This window comes from Equus przewalskii, chromosome 1 (assembly GCF_037783145.1).
Source record: "Equus przewalskii isolate Varuska chromosome 1, EquPr2, whole genome shotgun sequence".
Taxonomy (NCBI): Eukaryota; Metazoa; Chordata; class Mammalia; order Perissodactyla; family Equidae; genus Equus; species Equus przewalskii.
In genome coordinates this window covers 27,690,048-27,709,271 of record NC_091831.1, presented here as the reverse complement: position 1 = coordinate 27,709,271, position 19,224 = coordinate 27,690,048, and the positions used below count along the sequence as shown (strand labels likewise).

General features: G+C 47.6%; 1 protein-coding gene across 2 annotated transcripts; it reads right to left on the bottom strand.

Moving 5' to 3' along the window:
• Nucleotides 1-963: 963 nt before the first annotated feature.
• Nucleotides 964-17,964, bottom strand: ACTR1A (actin related protein 1A). Of its 2 annotated transcripts, XM_008530958.2 has the most exons (11): nt 17,740-17,964; nt 9,654-9,718; nt 8,673-8,748; nt 7,794-7,919; nt 6,851-6,975; nt 5,453-5,669; nt 4,635-4,727; nt 3,881-4,055; nt 3,716-3,777; nt 2,968-3,008; nt 964-2,784 (listed from the first exon to the last, which is right to left on the bottom strand). In XM_008530958.2, exons 1-11 carry the CDS (start codon nt 17,785-17,787, stop codon nt 2,682-2,684), a joined length of 1,131 nt encoding a protein of 376 aa, XP_008529180.1. In that variant the 5' UTR covers nt 17,788-17,964; the 3' UTR covers nt 964-2,681. The 2 variants fall into 2 exon arrangements, with proteins under 2 accessions (XP_008529180.1, XP_008529181.1); XM_008530959.2 differs by lacking the exon at nt 9,654-9,718 and having other exon boundaries at nt 17,740-17,930.
• Nucleotides 17,965-19,224: the final 1,260 nt, after the last annotated feature.

Here is a 19,224-nt window from a genome sequence, read left to right as displayed (position 1 = left end):
TGACAAGCACATCTCCGGATGTTGCCAAGTGTGTCCTGGGGGGCAAAATTGTCCTTAATTAGGAACCACTGCTCTAGGCCAATGGTGTTTTGAGGGTCTGCACAGTGGCTAATAAGAGGCTCTAGGGCCACACTGCCTGAGTTCAAATTCTGGCTAATGTAGGGCAGAGCTTTGGGAAATGACATAATCTTTCTGTGGCTCTATTTCCTCACCTGTAAAGTGGATGATAAAAATACCTGCACTTTATAGGGTTGTTGGGAGGCTCAAATAGGTTAACATTTGCAAAGTGCCTGGCAATCCCCACCCCGCAACATACAGGTTTAGAATGGAGGACTGATTAATCAGAATATCTGAACTGCATCTTAATAAGCTCTCAAGCTTCTTGTCCACATGGAAGTTTTTTTTTTTTCCCCTAAAGATTGGCCCTGAGCCAATGTGTTGTCAATCTTCCTCTTTTTCTTCTCTCCAAAGCCCCCCAGTACATAGTTGTATGTTCTAGTTGTAGGTCCTTCTACTCGTGGCATGTGGGATGCCGCTTCAGCGTGGCTTGATGAGCAGTGCTAAGTCCGCGCCCAGGATCCGAATTGGTGAAACCCTGGGCCGCCAAAGTGGAGTGCGTGAACTTAAGCATTTCTCCACGAGGCCGGCCCCCACATGGAAGTTTTAAGAGCCTCTGACTTCAGGGATGTCAAGAGTGGCTCCCTTTATTCGGGATGAAGTCTGATCTGTGGGCTTGAGTGTGTACACAGGACTGGGACCCTCAGTTCCTGAACCTGGGCTTTGGCCTGAACACCCTCTTTTCTGCATCCACCTGACCGCTGGGACTTAGGCTAAGGTCTGGACAAGTCTGGCTGGTGCAACAGTGCCCTCTAGAGGACGACCAGTCCCAGTCACTGCCTCAGTTTCAGGGTTTGCAGCTTGGCCTTCCCACCCAGCAACGTGTACAGATGACCAGCCGACGTGTCTATGGGAACGACTTTATTTAAGTACACTGGGCCCCACCAGGCAATGTGGTTTGTGCGAGGCTGTGCAAAGGACAGGCTTGGGCTAAGAGAAGGGAGGTGATCTGGTTAAGCACACTGCAGTCCGCGGGTCGCCACATAGCTTTCACACACACCTGCTGCTGCGGCCCACACCTGGCAGGGCCTTTGGTCGTTGGACGGCATGGGGGAGAATACTGCCTGGACTCTGGGATTGGGGCAGGTCTTGGTGTTACAGATGAGGGTGCCGGTGAAGATTTGCTAGCCCCAGCTTTGACCATCTGGGCTGAGGAGCCTTTGGACCACTGCTAGGCCAGCCCAGTCCAGGGTCGGCACCTGGCCCCACTGGACCAGAAAGATGAGTCTCAGCCCATGAGCTCCTCGCACTCTGGTCTGACCCCCTCCCACTCTAACCAAACAAGTCCAAAGTCTAGAATGGCACAAGTCAGCCCAGAGGGGGCCTTTTTGCCTCTACAGTCTAGCCCCACTGGGTTGGCTAGAGTGGGAAAAGGCAACGTGGTTAATTGAGGCTCTTTCTCCAGTCCTAAGGGGGCTGGATCCCCAATACCCCTCTTTTGCTAGGGGTCTCTGCCAAAGAGTGATTCTACCTCCTGTTTCAGAAAATACAACCAGCAACCAGCCTGTTGATTCCAGGGCAGTGAGCAAGTAGAAGACAGAGAAAGAAAGAGGCTATGGGAGTGACTTTGAGTGTAGCCTCCGATCCCAAATGGTCCTGAGGCCTATGGATACTGTCAGTTCCCCATTAGCAAGGAGTGGCAGGGCCCTGGATGCTACGCTAAGCTTAGGTGCTGTAAACATTAGTGTGAACATGGTGACTGGTGGGCAGGAGGTGATGAGCCCCCTCGCTCCAGTCCCCATACTGAACAAACACTTCAATAAATAAAACTGTGAAGATGGCATTGCCCAAGGATGGATGGAAAGCAATTAAGAGGGCCTGGGGCCAACAGGCTTCTCAAACTCTCCTGAGACCCCCTGGATGGGGCTGGGAATTAGAGCACTGACTCCACTGCCAATCAGAAGTAGCGCGACTCTTGCCCTTCTCAAATGCCCAGTGTGGTCCTGGTCCCCAGGGGAAGTTGAGGGCATCCTGCCTTCTCCTCACCCCAGAGTCTCAGTAACTCCTGGAGTGCTTTTCCAGCCTCCCAAACCCAAACTGTAACAAAACCAGACAGAACTCAACCCTGGCACCCGTCCTCAGTCCACGATCAAGAAGCATCGAGAGCAGAATGATGAGCAAGGGAGGAAGCAGCTGCCTTGGGCCTCAGGGCACCCTGAGGGTGCAGTGGGGGTGGGGCTAGCCCAGCCTAGGATGGACAGCAGCAAGGTCACTCGGGGGTTGGGTTTACCTCCCTCTCTGTCTCCCTATGGTAGTAAACATAGTCCCACACAACCAGACAAAGGCCCAGCTGGCGAAGGAGTGGGGCCCTCTGCCGGCACTCTTCCTTGCCAGGGGCCAGGTAGTGGTCAACCCCAGGCCTCAGGCCATCACCATCGTGGGTAGTTCATCGTCCTTTCTGGGCCCTGGGCTCCCTGGGCCACACGGCACTCGCATATGTACACATACTCGTACCCACACACACACTCACACACACAGGCAGTTCCTCGCAAACACTCCGACTCAAGAAAGCGAGTTTTAAAGTGGAGTTAACTTCAGAGAGAGGTGAAGATGATGTCCCAACATTAGAAGGTTTTCCTGTGGATAGATCGGGCACCGTCTTCCTCGTACTCCTTCTTGGAGACCCACATCTTCTTAAAGGTGTCGAGGGAGGCAAGGATAGAGCCCCTGGAGTGGAGGGAATCCAAAGGAACATCGTGAGAGAGAGAGGGAGGGAGTGGGTATTGGTGGAGGCAGCCAGTCCCCATGGGGCCAAACTAGATCAGGCCTTTCTTTAAAGGGGTGGGGTAGTGAGGGGTAATCAATGCCTTTGCTTCCTCTTCCGCTCTTATTTCCGGAAGAGCTACTCACCCAATCCATGTGGAATACAGTCTCTCCTGAGGTGCAGATATCTGCAAGGGTGGGTGGAAAGAGGAACCTGAGACTTTCATCCTCCCTTCTCCCTTTCCCTTCCAACGCTCATCTTTATGGCCAATTCTCACTGCCCAAGGCAATAGATATATTTCACACAACCGGCTTTAACTTATGGCCCTGTTGGACTCTGTGGGCTTTCTGGGCGGTACTGTGACCAGCCTGACACTCATCTGGAGAAGACAGCTTCCAGCAGCCCTAAGTATCCATAGTTCCCAGGGAAACTGGGGCTCTCTGGGGCCAAGATTCGGCTCTGTGAGGGGCAAAGGGGAAGCAGATTCCATGGCAGGAGCCACAATCCTTCATTTAGGATCCCTCCTTCCTCAGCCAGGCTAGCTCCCCTCAGCCGTCACTAAGATGTTGGACTGTGTCACAGGGGAGCAGTAAAAGCCAATCTCCTGTCATTGTTAGTCCCCCTGAAAGACCACATGTGGGGCCCTGAGCCTAGCACCCTGCCACATCTGGGTATCAGACATGCCCTCCTTTTGTGAAGAGGGAGAGTGAGAATGGGTCCTCCCTTCTGGCAGACCTCAGGGTGAGCGTGGAAGCAGGGAGCCATCTGGCAGTGCCTGTATAGGCTTGGCTGCCCGAAAAGCTTGGGCAAAGCTGGAGGGGAGGCCATACCATGGGCACTCCAGACCCTTGGAGGCCCAGTTACACCCAGCCCCAGCCCCCAGCATGCTCCTACCCTGATCTTCACGTCTTTCGGAGCCAGTTTCTTCACTTCACTCAGTAGCCTGTCACCAAAACCTGAATGGACAGGAAAAGAGAATCTCGAGTCAATTCTCTGGGTGTCTGGGTCCAGCAGGATCTGGAAGCTTCCTGGGGAAGGGCCCCGAGAGCAAAGACCAACCTTTGAACAGGGTGGAGCCTCCTGAAAGGACAATGTTAGAGAAAAGTGTGCGCCGCAGGTCCATGTCAGACTTCTGGATGGCAAACACCAGCACCTCATGGATGCCCTCACTCTCCTCACCGATCAGGTCTGGCCTGAACAGCAGCTCAGGTGCCCGGAATCGGGAAGGACCAATCTGCAAGATGGAGGGCAAGCTTCAGAGGCTGGGACTGGGGCCAAGGTCCCTTTTGGGGTGGGAATGGAAGAGGCCCCTCTGCCCATAGCTTAGTAACCAGGTGGCTATGAAGGCCAGGCTCAGGGAAGACCTTGTATGTCAAGGGTCTCAAGGAACAAAGATAGGGCTCCTGGGAAACTAGAGAGAAGAAGCTTCTAGTTTAATCCTAGCTCTGGCATTTTCCAGCCAAGAGACCTTTGACATTAATACATGGATTCACTCATTCATAGAAATTTCTTCCTATCAGTGGAGGCCCAGGGAGAGGCAACTTGCCCTACACTGTGGCCAAGTGGTTAAGGACAGCACTTACCACCCCTCTTCCTAATCCTATCCTGACCTAAGAAAATGCCTCTGGTGCCTCCTCCCCTCCACACAGGAGAAGCCAAGTCCCTGGTGCCTATCTCTGCAGGAGACAGTGCTGCTCAAGAGTTACACTGCTCCAGGCAGAGGCTGTATAAGGATGGATACATCTGACTCCAGCCTCCCCATGGGGAGTTCTGCTTGGGCCCAGAGCTTTTGGGGACTGGTCCAGCTGCCTACCTCAATGGTGCTGCCGTCGGGCAGGTAGTACTGAGCCTTCTCCGTCTCTAGTGTCTCATCCTTCTGGGGGTTTATGGATAGGTAGCAGGCTCTCTGCAGAACCAAGGGCAAGTCAGGCAGGCAGGAAACCTGGCACCTACCTGGTCAAAGTCCCAGGGCAGTGATGTGCTGCTGCAGAAATGTGTGCATCCATGATGACTGCCCTAAAGGCTGTTAGAGCTACTGCCCCAGGGAGAAGCAGGCAGATTTCTGCCGGCCTTTACTGCTTGGCATTTTGGATATGACTTCCTACTTGTTCCACCTTCCTGGTGGGCAAGCACGGAAGCTCGGCTCTCTGGATCTGGGTCTAAGACCATAACCTAATTTTAGTCCAGAGTGCGGCACCTTTCTTCTCTACTACTCACATGTTCTGGGTCCTGCCTACCCAGCTCAGAGGTTTCCCTAGAGCCATAGGTGGCAGGAGGATTCAGTTTACTTCAAAAGAAAAATGTATTCTGACTTCTTCAAGGATATAAAAGAATATATGTACATAAAATATAAAATATCTAATACCCATGCACCCATCACCCAGGTTAAGAAATAGAAACAGCTCCCTTTCCCCCACAAGAGGGCAGCCCTTCGGGAAGGTGAATCTGTCGGTGTGAGGGGGCCCCGGGGGAGGATCACACAGCTGCCAGGAGGCCTGGCTGGGGAGAACAGAGCCTGACCCGAGACCCCCAGGACAGGAGCTTCGCCTTTCTTCACTCCAGGTCATAGACATCCTGGCTGCTCTATTCCCATTCCCCATCCCATCCCTGGGCCCATGGGGCAGCACTCACTTCTTTTATGGCCTTGACAATCTCAAACTCGGAGGATGAGTGGAAATCATAGCCCTCCTTACGCAGGTAGAGGCGAAGGAAGCGAGAGACGTCTCGGCCAGCGATGTCGATGCGCATGATTGAGTGGGGCATGGCAAAGCCCTCATAAATGGGCACGGCATGGGTGACACCATCCCCAGAATCCAGCACCACACCTGTGGTCCTGCCTGTGGCATAACTGAAGCAAAGGGGGCAAACCATCACTACCCCTGCCTCCTCACTCTGGGAAGAAACTCACTTCTTTTCAGAGTCCAATGTCAGCTAAACTAAAGCTGGGGCCCGCCATTCTCCAGGGCCCTCAGACTGGACTGAGGACTAAGGAAGCCGGAGCACTGAAGCAAGCCTTGAAAGACCTGAATGAAGGAGCCGAGCCTCTCTAAACTCCCTCCCCCACTCCCAGAGGAGCGGGCCTTCCAATCTCAGAGATGGCCTGCCCTTCAATTGCTTCTGGGACAAGGCCTGAGGGGCAGTTTTTACACTTTAGACAAGAGGAAAAAACCCAAATGCCTACAGGGGCCAGGCAGGGAAAGTAAACAAGTAAAGGAAAATAAAAATATTTCCACTTCCACAAAAAACTAGCTTTTCTCCCACATGGCCCTCTAGGTCTGTCCTTAGTTTTCTTCTCTTTTGGTAGAGACAAGGGTACAGATAGTATTTCTGTGATATGAGGGGAAAAAACCCACAGTGTTTGACAAACAGCAAGCAACACTCTGCCTTCATGCTGGGAGGACAACAGGGAATGGAGCAGACTGTGGGGAAGTCACATTTGCAAGCTCTTATCTCAAATGGCGACCGCTGCTTCAGCTCCCACTGAGTTTTGCCCTATAGGAATGCAGGCCTAGCATTACCAGATCTTCACATTTTTTTCAGAGAAGCCAGAAATTTGAATTTTGGCAGGAAATCTCCCAATTTTTAAATGCTAGCCCACAAACTTTTAATGGGGTCAAATACATCCCATCTGCAGGTCACCAACGTACAGTCTCGACAATAGACCTAACCCTGGTGTGAGGCAGGCTGGGAGTATGACAGGAATGACAGGGGTGTGAGAACAGGACCATGATGGTGTCTTCGTCACAACCCTATCACCAGCCTTGCAGAGTATCTGGCACAAGTAGGCACTAAATAAATGTCTGAACACAGTACAGGGGCCTTCCCAGCAGGCCGAGTGGAGAGCCTTGGGTGCCAAACCTGCTGAGAGTACCAGACTGGGAGACAGTGTCAGCAGTCCTTTTCCCACCATCTTAGCCCTGCCCTAGCGCGGGTGCTCAAGTTGCTCAGAACCAACTCAAAGGAGAGGCAGAAACTAGAACCTACTTTCCCCCGTGAGGGGCCAGGCTAGCCAGCCAGGCTGCTACTCACAGGCTGAGCACAGCTTGCATGGAGATGAAAAGGGCTGGCACATTGAAGGTCTCGAAGAAAACTTCAGCAGCTCGTTCTCGGTTTTTCCGCGGGTTTAAAGGTGCCTCCGTCAAGAGCACAGGATGCTGGTGAAAGATGCCCAGATGGCAATCAGGGTGAGGCCAGATTCCCACCCCTCATTAGTACTGGAAGAGAAGCCCCTGTGTGGCTGGCTAGAGCCCAGGGAGGGCACAGTTGTCAGCCTCCCTCCAAAAAAAATGCAAGCTGGGTCTGTCACCTACCCCTGCCTAAATCAGTTTCTCAACTTTCTAAATTCACGCCCTCTTTAAAGTCTCATTCTGTCCTCGCTTCCACTCCCTACTCCCCTCCTTGTTCTCCAAGATTCTTATATTGGCCCTGTATCTACTGTGTATCTCCAAGTGTCGAGAAGATTTTGCTAAACTCCAAATTTGGAATTATTATGATAAAAAACAGTTAAAAAAATTCAAAATAGAAAATTAAATTTCAATATTGAATGCACTTTTAAAAACAGAACATATCCCTCCCCTGTAAATTCTGACACACCTAGTATACAACTTCTTTTGTTTCTGAGTTGGGAGTTACTTCTTTAGGAGTTAAAGAGCATAGGCTCTGAAGTCTGAGAGACACGGGTTTGAACCCCAGCTCTACCACTTTATTCACTGGGTGATCTTGGAAATACTACTGGCTTCTCTGAACTTCTGTCCCCTTGTTTGTGAAATGGAGATACTACGACCTACATCTCATAGGAATGGTGTGAAGATTAACTGCGAACATGTCTGAAAACCACGTGGCTCAGTGCCTGGCACATAGTAAGACTCAAACACTCTTGGCAGTTATCATTGTCATCCTGCTTATCTCTGGGGTAGGGGTTCTGCCCAGCTCCGCACACCACACAGGGGTGCCCTGGGCACAGGACCCTCACCTCCTCTGAGAAAGTCTGAAGCTGGTCCTTAGAATAGACATATTGCCAGATGCGCTCCATGTCATTCCAGTCCTTGACGATGCCGTGCTCCATGGGGTAGCGGATGGAGAGCAGCCCTCGGTGCTCCTGGGGGCAGAGAGCAGGACTTACAGTAGCAGCCAGCCTCTCAGCCGGGCTGCCCAGTGGACCTTGCTCTTTCAGGACTAGGACTTCCCACCCCATAGTCCTTACCCAGGGCTAAGGTGGGGGCACCCATTCTCCAAGTCTCTAAATGGTATGCTGCAAACTGCTCTCACCGCCCAATCAGCTGGCAAAGCTGAGGGCTTCTGCGTTTCCATGGGCCCTCAGGTGCCCCTAGGGCAAGTGACAGGAGGCCCCCTTCTCATTGCCTGGTCCCAGGACATAACCTCTTGGCTCCCAACTCTGGGCCTCAGCACTTGCAGCCAAGGTTGGCAACAATGATTCTGTTGTTCTGCTTCTAGAAGATGCCATAGAGCTCTGCCAAACTGTGCTAATTAACTCATCCCCGGGTATCCCAGCCAAGATCTCTCTCCAAATACCTCTTGCCAAAAAAATAACCAAGCCAGTCAATTTGAACATTGGCAAGGTAGTGACAATACAGAAGGAAGGCAAAAGCTGTTTTCTAGACTGGTCTCTGTTTCCCAAAGTGGGGTTCCAGCTGTTTCCTCTCCAAAACAACAGGCCACTCCTGGGATAAATAAACTGATTAGGCCTAGGATGAGAGAACCAAAGGGGAGATTTGAAGAGGAAATTGCTCCTTTTACTCATGCTATGTCCCACTGCTGGGACACTGCCCACGTGGGGAGTAATGAAGGTCTTCTGCTGGCTTGAGGCTTCTTCAATAGAACTGGGAATTACCTCGGCTTTGGGGCCAATGAAGATGTCACCTTCGAGGGCTCCCGCCATGACTCGAACGTGCTTAGGTCTGCCCACACTACAAAAGAGAACGGGGAGGACCATCACTTTTCATTTCACGGCAGAACACAGGAAGGATACGCAGACGTACATACTCAGATGGGAAGAAACATACTCAGCTCTACTGTGATTATCTTTAAGGAGTGATGTTAGAGTTGACTTTGATTTTCTTCTTTCTACTTTTCTGCATTTCCCGCAATTTCTACAATGAACATGTATTAATTTATTTGTCTATTATTTCCTATTTTTATTATATTTATATTTTTACATTATTAAAAAAATTTTAGAGGATTCACTGTCTCTAGTTCTTCTCTTTCCCCAGTGTATGTGCAGACCAAGAGAGACAAGGAAACGAGAATTTCTAAATGAATGGGTAACTCAAACAATTTTAGTGTCCTTAGCCCCTGGCCCAGGACTTCCACGAAGGAAAACTGCGGTGTTGTCGCTGCGATAGACAGCCTTCTTCCTTCTTCTCCCGCTTTAAGCCCCTTCTCCAGGCACCCATGCCCCTCTGCTGCCTGTAGGCTCTCTGCCTTAGGAGGCAAGCACTGAGAAACTCATTCTCACTAAGACGGTAGGGACGGTTTAATATTAAACCCATCCTGGGTGATCGGAGGATTTTAAAAAGAGGCCAGGAAGAGGCAGTTATCCAAACCAATGAGTCACCAATGATAACATTTTTGGTGTCAGATAAAATCAAACTTAAAAAAGAGGTCTCTTGCCTGTGCCTCTCAAATTATACCACGTAGGCAATTATTTCCTTTGGTTATTCCAAAAGCCAGCTCCTGTCCCTTGCTCATGGTTGTTTTGAGTACCAAGGCTGACCCAAAAGAGAGACCCCTTCTCCTTAAAAGATGGAGGGTTGACCCTGTAACAAAGCTGACAAGCCTCCCAAGCTTCTGGCTAAGCTACAGAATGACTTACTAGTTTGGAAAGCAGTATTTGGGGATCTGATCACCAGCAAAACCAGCTTTAATCACACCAGATCCCTGAGGAGAGAGGAGAGAGAAAGGGACGTCAGAAGTATCACAAAAACAAGAGGAGATATACCTCAGACAATACATACAATATGGCTCCATTTTTATTTTAAAAAGACAGAAACCTTATATTTGTGAAGAATGTACCCATTTCTTTGAGCATTTGTATAGTGTACGCCACAGGGAGGGATGTGGGATTGGAGATGGTGAGAACTTTCAACGTACACTCAAAATATTATTTGATTTTTCTGTATTCTTTGACTTTTCTACACTGAACATATTTTACTTTGGGATTAAAAATGATATTAAAAAGAGAAGAAAAAGAGAAAACCTGACGAGAGAAAAGGAAAGTCCCTATAAGCATCAAAGAACACAAGTGTCTGGTTCTCACTGCAGGGGCAGAGCACTGGCTTTGCAGGGTGTTTGTCGGGGCTGTTTTGTTCTGTTACTATGCTTTGTTTTACTCATTGGTCTCCTGATGGTAAAGAGCAGGGAAGCCTAAAGCACTGTCTGAGAAGAGAAGAGACCCAAGATTACAATTCTGCTGCTCCAGTCCTTGGTATGTTGGGTGAGGTGCCTAGCAAAGAATCTGACTTCTCACCCCAGCATCTCTGGTACCACCCAGGACCCAACCAAAGTAAACACTGACTCTAGACACAGATACCAACTCCATGCAGGACAGATGTCGAGGCTTGATACTGCTTGCAGATACACCCCGTTCTCTTCCTTCTTAACCTTCCCTCTACCCCTACATCTGCTACCTTTGCCCTTCCACCCCAACAAGGTTTGCAGCTGCACAGGTAATTGGGGCAAGCCTTTTCCTGCTGCCAGTCAACTTCTCCTGGGGTGGAGTGTGATATTTCCAGAACCCACACAGCAAGCAGTAAACACATGGGGAGACGCTAAATAGCCAAGGTTATCTTTGTACCAAAGGCTTCCCAGCAACATCCCTGGTTCCCTCTCTGTCTCTCATTCCAGTTCTTGTATAGGAGAAGGGGGGGTGCCGGACTCTGGCAAGACAGAGGGAGGAAATAAGAAGTGGTTGAAGGACAGGGAAAGTGGTATGGCGGGAGAGCAGGGCAAGCCACTTCTCTAAGACAGCAGGAAGCTCTGCCAACAGAAAAGAGAGAAAACAAGAGACAATGTGCAAACTCATCAGCCTGGGCAGAAGAGCAAGGAGCCTGGAAAACGTGCAGCTGTAAACTGAGCTGAAAGATGGGGAAGGAGGGAGAACCATCCTACTGCAAACCCGCAGGCTCGGCGACATGGTTAGTGAGAACAGCACTGTACAAGAGAACTCCGAGAACTTGTTAGCTCAAGCTTCCCGTAATTGCTCACCGCCTTCCTCTGGGTGTGGTGATGTCAACAGACTAATTGGATCTCCTGGCAGAGGTTGAAAACAAGAAAAGTAAAGATGAGAGCTGTACTTCAGACTTTGGATATCTTTAAGAGGTGATTTTCCTGGATATTTCATTTTGAGTTTACTAGCAAAAGGACTAGAGTCTGAGTAACAAAGCAGGTTAAGATGTTAGGTTCATTTTTTTCCTCTCTGTCCTTCCCAGCAAGAGTATAACAGGCCCTGTTCAAATATCACTGCCTTCCTCCTGAAGAATAATCTCCAGTTGGAATTAATTATCCTCTTCCTACTATCTCAAAAAATCACCATTACTGTCCCACTAGGTAGCATGCATTTCATTCTGCTATTTGAATTTATGGTTTGCATTTTTGTCTCTTTTCAGCCCAAGTTCCTCGAGGTCAGAGACTCTGCAGATCAGGAGTACCTGGCATTTACAGGGTACTCAGATGCTGGCTGACTAAAATTAAAATCAAGCTCAAATGATTGGCAGATGAAGCCGAAAGTATGGAATCTGAATGAGCAGCTGGAATTCCAGAAGCCCCAGGCAGAGGTGGTGCCAGGAAGGTGAAGGCAGCATTAAGAATGATGCACAAGGTAGAACCAGACCCAGCTTGTCCCTGCAGCCCCATGAGCTGGCCTGCCAGGCCAGCAGTTGAGTGAAGAATAGGTGGGGATGGGGCAGGAAGCTGAGCTGCCTCTATTGTGCTCAACCATACCATGAGAGTATATAAGAGGCTCATTGCGATTTATTTTATTTTTTTATTTTTCCTTCTTCACCCCAAAGCCCCCCACTACAAAGTTGTATATATTTTTAGTTGTGGGTTCTTCTAGTTGTGGCATGCGGGACACCACCTCAGCATGGCCTGATGAGTGGTGCCAGGTGCGCGCCCAGGATCTGAATCCACGAAATCCCAGGCTGCCGCAGCACAGCGTGCAAACCCAACCACTCCGCCACGGGGCCCACCCCCGCAATTTCTTTAACGGTATTTGTAACTAGGAACTGTGTATCTGGCAAATGAGCTGCCATTCTTTGTTATTCACTCTGGCAAAACCAAGTAAACGAATACCTTGTCGGGGCCTCTTGAAAAAGTAGTCTCACTAAATATTTGATTTTTGAAGACTCAAGTCTGCTGCCAGCCACCACTGACCATTCTCTTTCTGATGCAGGCAAAGAACTAGCAAAGCTCTCAGCAAGGTTCTCCCAGTACCTGCTGGCTTTGGCCTTGTGGCTTGGGCAACCTTTATCCTAAGCACTCTTTTTTTTAGTGAGGAAGATTGTCACTGAGCTAACATCTGTGCCAGTATTCCTCTATTTTGTATGTGGGATGCCACCACAGCATGGCTTGATGAGTGGTGTGTAGGTCTGTGCCTGGGATCTGAACCTGCGAACCCTGGGCCGCCAAAGCAGAGCATGAGAACTTAACCACCAAGCCACAGGGCCAGCTCCTTTCCTAAGCACTCTTGATTGTTCTTGACATGCTGGGAAGGAGGCTATTTATCTCCCATTTCACGGAGGGGAAAAGGGTGCTGAGAGGTGGAGACTCAAGAGTCTACGACATTGGTGGCTCATTTTCGCCCAAAGACATATTTTGTTTGGCTCACAAAGTACTTCTTAAAAAACAACTTTATTGTTGGGGCTGGCCCCGTGGCCGAGTGGTTAAGTTCGCGCGCTCCGCTGCAGGCGGCCCAGTGTTTCGTTGGTTCGAATCCTGGGCGCGGACATGGCACTGCTCATCAAACCACGCTGAGGCAGCGTCCCACATACCACAACTAGAAGAACCCACAACGAGAAGTATACAACTATGTACTGGGGGGCTTTGGGGAGAAAAAGGAAAAAATAAAATCTTAAAAAAAAAAAAAAAAACAACTTTATTGAGATAAAATTCACATACCACACAACTTACTCATTAAAGGCGTATAATTCAATGGTTCTTAGCATATTCACAGGGCTGTACAATCAGCACCACAACCTAATTTTAGAGGTTATTCATCACCCCAAAGAGAAACTGTACCCACTAGCAATCACTCTCCATCCTACAACCTCACCAGCCCTAGGCAACTACTATTCCACTTTTTATCTCCATAGACCACAAACTACTTTTACATTAACTTTCAACAGTTAAAAACTGGCGACTGCATATGAAATTTAATATTTCTGATTTCTCTTGAAAAATCAGAAGATCTGGCAACACTGGGTCTGCATTCCTGTCTGGGGACAGCTGGTTGGAAATGAGAAGCAGTTGGCTCTTTGGTCAGTCATGCTCAACGCACCTTCCAGATTCCTCACACTGTCTTTAAGGCTACCCTCTTCCTGCGTCTTTTTAATGTTTCTGCTTGGCCTCTGCAGGTGTTGAGTTTGAGAACCCTATTCTAGGCATTCTCACCAACTAATTCAGCATGTTTCTTGTTCCACATAGCATCTGGTTTCTTTCTTACCCTCAGGGCACCTAGCTTGGTGTGAAGCATATCCTTGGCTCTCAAAATACACATAATTGAACAGTGAGCTATCTCAACAAGTCGCCTCTTCTTCACCCTTTCCATCAAGCTGGGAATGGATTCTTGCTGAAGTTGGATAACCAATAGCCTGAAGGTCACATGACAAGTGACAGTGTTAAATATAGTGACTTCATCTCCTCAGCTAATTCTAGTGTTCCTTAAACTTCAGTGAGGGGTCAGCCCTGTGGCCGAGTGGTTACGTTTGCCTGCTCTGCTTCAGCAGCCCAGGGTTTTGCTAGTTTGGATCCTGGGTGTGGACCTAGCACTGCTCATCAGGCCATGCTGAGGCAGGATCCCACATAGCAGAGCCAGAAGGACCTACAACTAGAATATACAACTATGTGCTGGGGGGCTTTGGGGAGAAGAAGAGGAAAAAAAAACAATTTAAGTGAATCAGCAGATTTTAAGAGCTATAGACAAGCTTTAAAAAAAAAATGGAGACAATAAAATTTGGATATTGACTGGATATTTGATGATATTAAGGAATTATTGTTAATTATTTTAGGTTTGACAATAATATACTGATTACATTTTTAAAAGAGTGCAGGAGAGGGAAGTGGGTGGGAATGTGGTTAAAAAGATTGGACAGGAGTTTGGCATGCTCTGCTTCGGTGGCCTGGGTTTGGTTCCCCGGCGCAGACCAACACCACTTGTCAGTAGCCATGCTGTGGCAGCGACCCACATAGAAAATAGAGGAAGATTGGCACAGATGTTAGCTCAGGGCGAATCTTCCTCAGCAAAAAAAACAAAGAAAAAGAAAAAGAAAAAGATTGGACAGGAGTTGATAACTGTTACAGCTAGGTGATTGATATGTGTATGTTTGTTATACTAATACTATTCCCTCTCCTTTTGTTTTTGTTTGAAATTTTCTATAATAAAACGAAGAGCTGGCAAATAAGATGATAGCACTTAAGTAAAAATTCAAAACACAAATACTACACATACACACACACACACACAATAAAATACATAGTCCATAAAATCATGGATGGAAAGGAACACATCAATTTCATGATGATGATTTGCTTCTGGGATTACTTCTGAAACAGAAAAAAAGGATAGGATTGTGGAGGGGTACAAAGAGTCTTCAATTATATCTGTAATGCTTTATTTTCTAAAAAACAATCTGAAGCAAATATGGCAAATGTCAACTTTTATTAAAAATGGTAGACACATGCTACTTGGGTGCTTGCTATATACTTCTCTGAATATTTCTGTATGTTTAAAGTATCTCATTTTTTAGAAAGGTGGCTAAAGCAGCATAACATGCCCCCAAAACAGTGAAACACTGACCTTATTGATGAACTTGTAAAGATCTAATACTGTTTGTGCATTTAGGCCCACATAGTCCCCACAAAGACAGTTTTAAGATTGACCAGAATATTGATTCATTTTAGGACAGAACTTAGCCTTTGGGATCTTAGCAAAGATTTCAGCTTCAGAATAAACATAGTATTCTGATCAGTGTTGTGGTCCTCAAAATGTGGCCTGGGAGCTGCCCTCCTCTTGTGTTACTATCTGTGATATGCCTTTGGGAAGAATGACTTATGTTTAGTTTTTAAAAATACCTATCACTTTATTGTTGTCGTTAAAGTGTGCACACCTCCCCCACTCCATTTTCCTCATTAAATTCTGAGAATTGGTTTGGTGCCAGACTAGGATGAAAGGAGTGGTCAATAATTGTGAAAGGCTGTGAACTGATATTAGGGCTCCTCCCTCTTTTCCCTGCTTTCTTTGTTCTTCTTTCTTTTAATTACACTCTCCTTAGCCTAGAAAATAAAATTGTAGCAACATGTTAAACTATGGAGCTGTTAAATCTGCTAGAGACACATTATTATCATAAAGAGTTGGCTCAAATATTTCAAATGATTTTTCCAATCCCTCTTTCACTTTGAAACAAAACAAAACTCTCTAAATGTCAAACAGCAAGAACTACCTGAGGCCTGAAATCCAAAAATGTGGCAGATGCTCACTAAATTCTAATGGGAAAACTACTTAAGTTTCTCCTACTTCACCTTTTGGCAGAATTATTGGCATAATAAAGGAAATGTTTTCCCAGGAAAAAAACAAGTCAATTCTTTAAATCTTAAAACTGAAAATTCACCACTGATTTGATGCCTTTCAAATACACTATCAAGAAAGAGAAAGAGGAGACTAAGAAGCATTAATTTAAGTGACATTAAAGAAAATGGATGGAGATGGAACTAGTGGCCAGCAGCAATTCAAGAAGCAAAGGACCTGGTGGGATGGACAGACTGCTCCTTCTGCATCGCTGATGAAAACAGGAAATGGCTAATTTCTTTTTTTTTCCTTTTTAAAACTAAGAAAAAGGCAGATGACGCACACACAAACTGACTGAAGACAGAGATAGTGTTCTCTGAAATTCAACACAAAGAGCAAGGAGTTCTGCTCAACCCTCTGCAGTAACTAACTAGGGTCCCCATTGCCCCCATCCTGTCTTTATTTAGGGACATCTTTGTTAATGGGATAGAGCTACTCAACCATTCATCCACCCACCCATCAATCCAATGAAAAAAGATTTATTGAGCACATAGTGGTGCCAGGCCCTAGGTAGTGTGTGTGTGGAGTGAGGTGGGGAAGAGAAGAGTAACGAAAAATGAAGGAAAACCATTTTTCCCCAGAAGGATTTAATAGTCTAGTGAGGGAGACAAAAAAAAGTCCTTCCCAAAACGAGGTGTCTCATTGAGTTCAACCTCCTGCTTTTCAAGGCAGAAGCCACATCCCTGGAGAGAAGGAAAGCTAAGAACAAAAAAAGCACCTTTCCTTGGAAAAAGTGAGGAACTTGGAACCCAGTCGCAATTGGAACCTTGGGTACTCAATTCATAAGCCAGGTAGTTTGAATATTGTTGTTTAACCTCTCCAAGCTTCACTTTCCTGCATAAACCGGGGTAGTCATTCCTATCTACCTACCAGGCGCTTAAACGAGATGATACAATGCAAGAACCCTGCAACGTGCCTAAGGTGTCCCAAGGACTAGGTCAACAGAGGGCATCTGACAGTCAGCTTAGGACAGGGAATTGAGTTTTGCCTAAATCGAGGGGCTCAGAAGGGGCACAGAAAAGGTATCAACCAATCTTGGTGGAACCAAACCTTCGAGTGGAAGACAGAAATGTAAAATAGTTGTTTTACAATTGTACCCCTCCACTCAAAATAAGAGCAGTACTTAGATTCTCTCCATTTGTCACTCTTCATTTTAACGGATAAAGCACTGGATTTAGGGCACCTCAACTGTGCGACCTTGGGCTCACATTCTCTCTTCGCGCTTCAGTTTTGTCATTTGTAAAACAAGGATTAAACTTCCTGCTTTAACCATCCACCTAGGTTTTGTGAGGATCCAATTCGAACGTATGTCAAACGTCCCCGTCAGCGCTAGAGCGCCTGGCAAATACTGTGTCCTGAAATTTTTCTCCCAGTAACTAGGCGTTCCGAAGACGAAGGTACCTCCCTGCTTGCTTTGTCACTCTCCTTTCTTCTCGACCTTTATTAACGGTATAATTTATAATCACAGAAATAACCGAAATCCTATGGCCATTTTTGGCACCAGATTCTCGGGCCCCACCCAGATACACCGCCAAGTCTCGGACCGGCTGCGGACGGAGGGAAACTTATCCCTTCTGCATCCACGGGCCGGCCCTAGCCCATCAGGCCCCAACACTGGGAAACCCCGAAGCCAATCCCCACAGCCCTCGTGCACCGCCCCGCCCCTTAAAGAGAGGAAACACTATGGCCGCCTGAAAGAACGGCAGGGGCGTGAGCCAATCACTGCAGAGGGCTGCCCTCATCCGGCAAGGCCCAGAGGCGGGGTCACCGGTCAAGATGGACAGCTACAGCAGCCAATAGAGTTATCGGAAACTGGGGAGGGGATGGGCGCCGGGCGCTCACAGCGGTTAAGGCCCCTCAAGCCAAGGGCCCAAGAACCTGGCCCGGACTACAGCTTTTCCCTTTACCCACCCCAAAGTTCTCCATCCCATGGTTGCTGGCCAGCCGCCCTGCCTGCATATTATGGGTTGGGGGAGGGCGGAGACGGCGGCGGCGGCTGAACCCGCCTGACAGGCCGGGCCAGTGACAAAGAGCCGGCGGCCCAGGCTGAACCCCGGGAAGCAGTCCCTGCGGGAAGGAGAGCATAAGTCCCTTTAAAGATAGGAAAGACGCAACTCACGTTATCGATCACGACAGGTTGGTTGGCGATCACATCGTAGGACTCCATGGCAGAGGAATCTCTCCTTCCGAGGAAGGAACTGCCAGCCGGGTCCGCCGCTAACGCCACTGACACGCATGCGCAGTCTAGCCGCCGGTACAGGGCGGCCAGGGAGCGGCTCGACCTCGCCTCCGAGGAACTACAACCCCAGCAGGCCTTGCGCCTGGGTTAGCCGGCCAGTCATCTTCGGAGACCCGCCTAGTTTACGAGACGGGGCGTCGCGTTTCCGACGCACAGTACCCTGGGCTTTGTAGTCTCCATAGATAATAGGCACACTGATTGATGGTAGTATTGCATGCTTGGGTCTGTAGTCCCTTTGAAGGGATTCACAGTGCATGCTGAAGTATGTAGTCTCCTTGAGTACTTGTCTGTAGTTCGGTTTGGATTGGTCAGTAATTCGTGCATGTTCGGATTTTACAGATCAGTCCTACCATTCCCCACCACTTCCCCTGGATAATACAAGGTTGCTATGTCTTCATCTGGGTCTGTAAGACATTAATAAAAATCTATCACCATCACACTCTAATAAAGGAAATTTTAATACACGCACACACACACACGAGAAAGGACATATTCCCAGAACAAAAGAAAATAAATTGCATAAAATTTGATTTTGAGGAAAAGAAGTACATTTTTGTTGCTTTTCTTATTTTTCCTGGATAGGTGTAAACTTTGCAATAGGCTAACATTGGTCTGAAGACTGACATTTGAAACTACTGGTACAGGTGATTTTTTTGGTCATTAAAACATCGTTCATCTAACAGCTTCAGGAACTGCTCTGGTATCTCTTTAATTTTCATGGCGAGCTAGAATTTACGTTGATGAGTGAGAAAATTGAGGTGAAGAGAGGTTATGTGTCGCTGCTTTCAAATGAGCCCAGTGCTTTGTTCTCTAGATTATTTCCTCCCCGCCTTCAAGCTCCAGGGACCTTTAAGTCAACAGTACTGGTAAGCAGGACTCCCTTCTATCCCTTTCTCTTGGAGTTTCTTTAAGATCATAGAGTGGAAGACATTACTATATGAAAAGTTATTGTAAACAGGAAAATAATTCCCAACCCAGTGCCTTAGGAATTAAAAATATTTCCAGTTACAGAGTCAAGGTAATAACGAAAGGCGGACCACAGTAGATAATGAATGTTGATGTTCCTCAAGGTAATCTGTATACATCTGCCTAAAACAGAACAAAGAAGAAAGTCATCATCGCTAAAAGCATTTATTAAATAATTACCGTCTTTTTAATTGATCCTAGTTTACCTAATTCTTGTTACTTTCTGACAGAATTCAAAAATAGGTATTTCAACATATGACCCCTGAATTTGGCGGTGTTAGTGTCAGTCAATACGGTCAATGGACATTCAAAGACGGTAGGAAACATTCAGATCTATTAAAACGAATACCACATGGACGAATGAATCAATCTACTGTCAGATTTATGTTTAAATCCTTG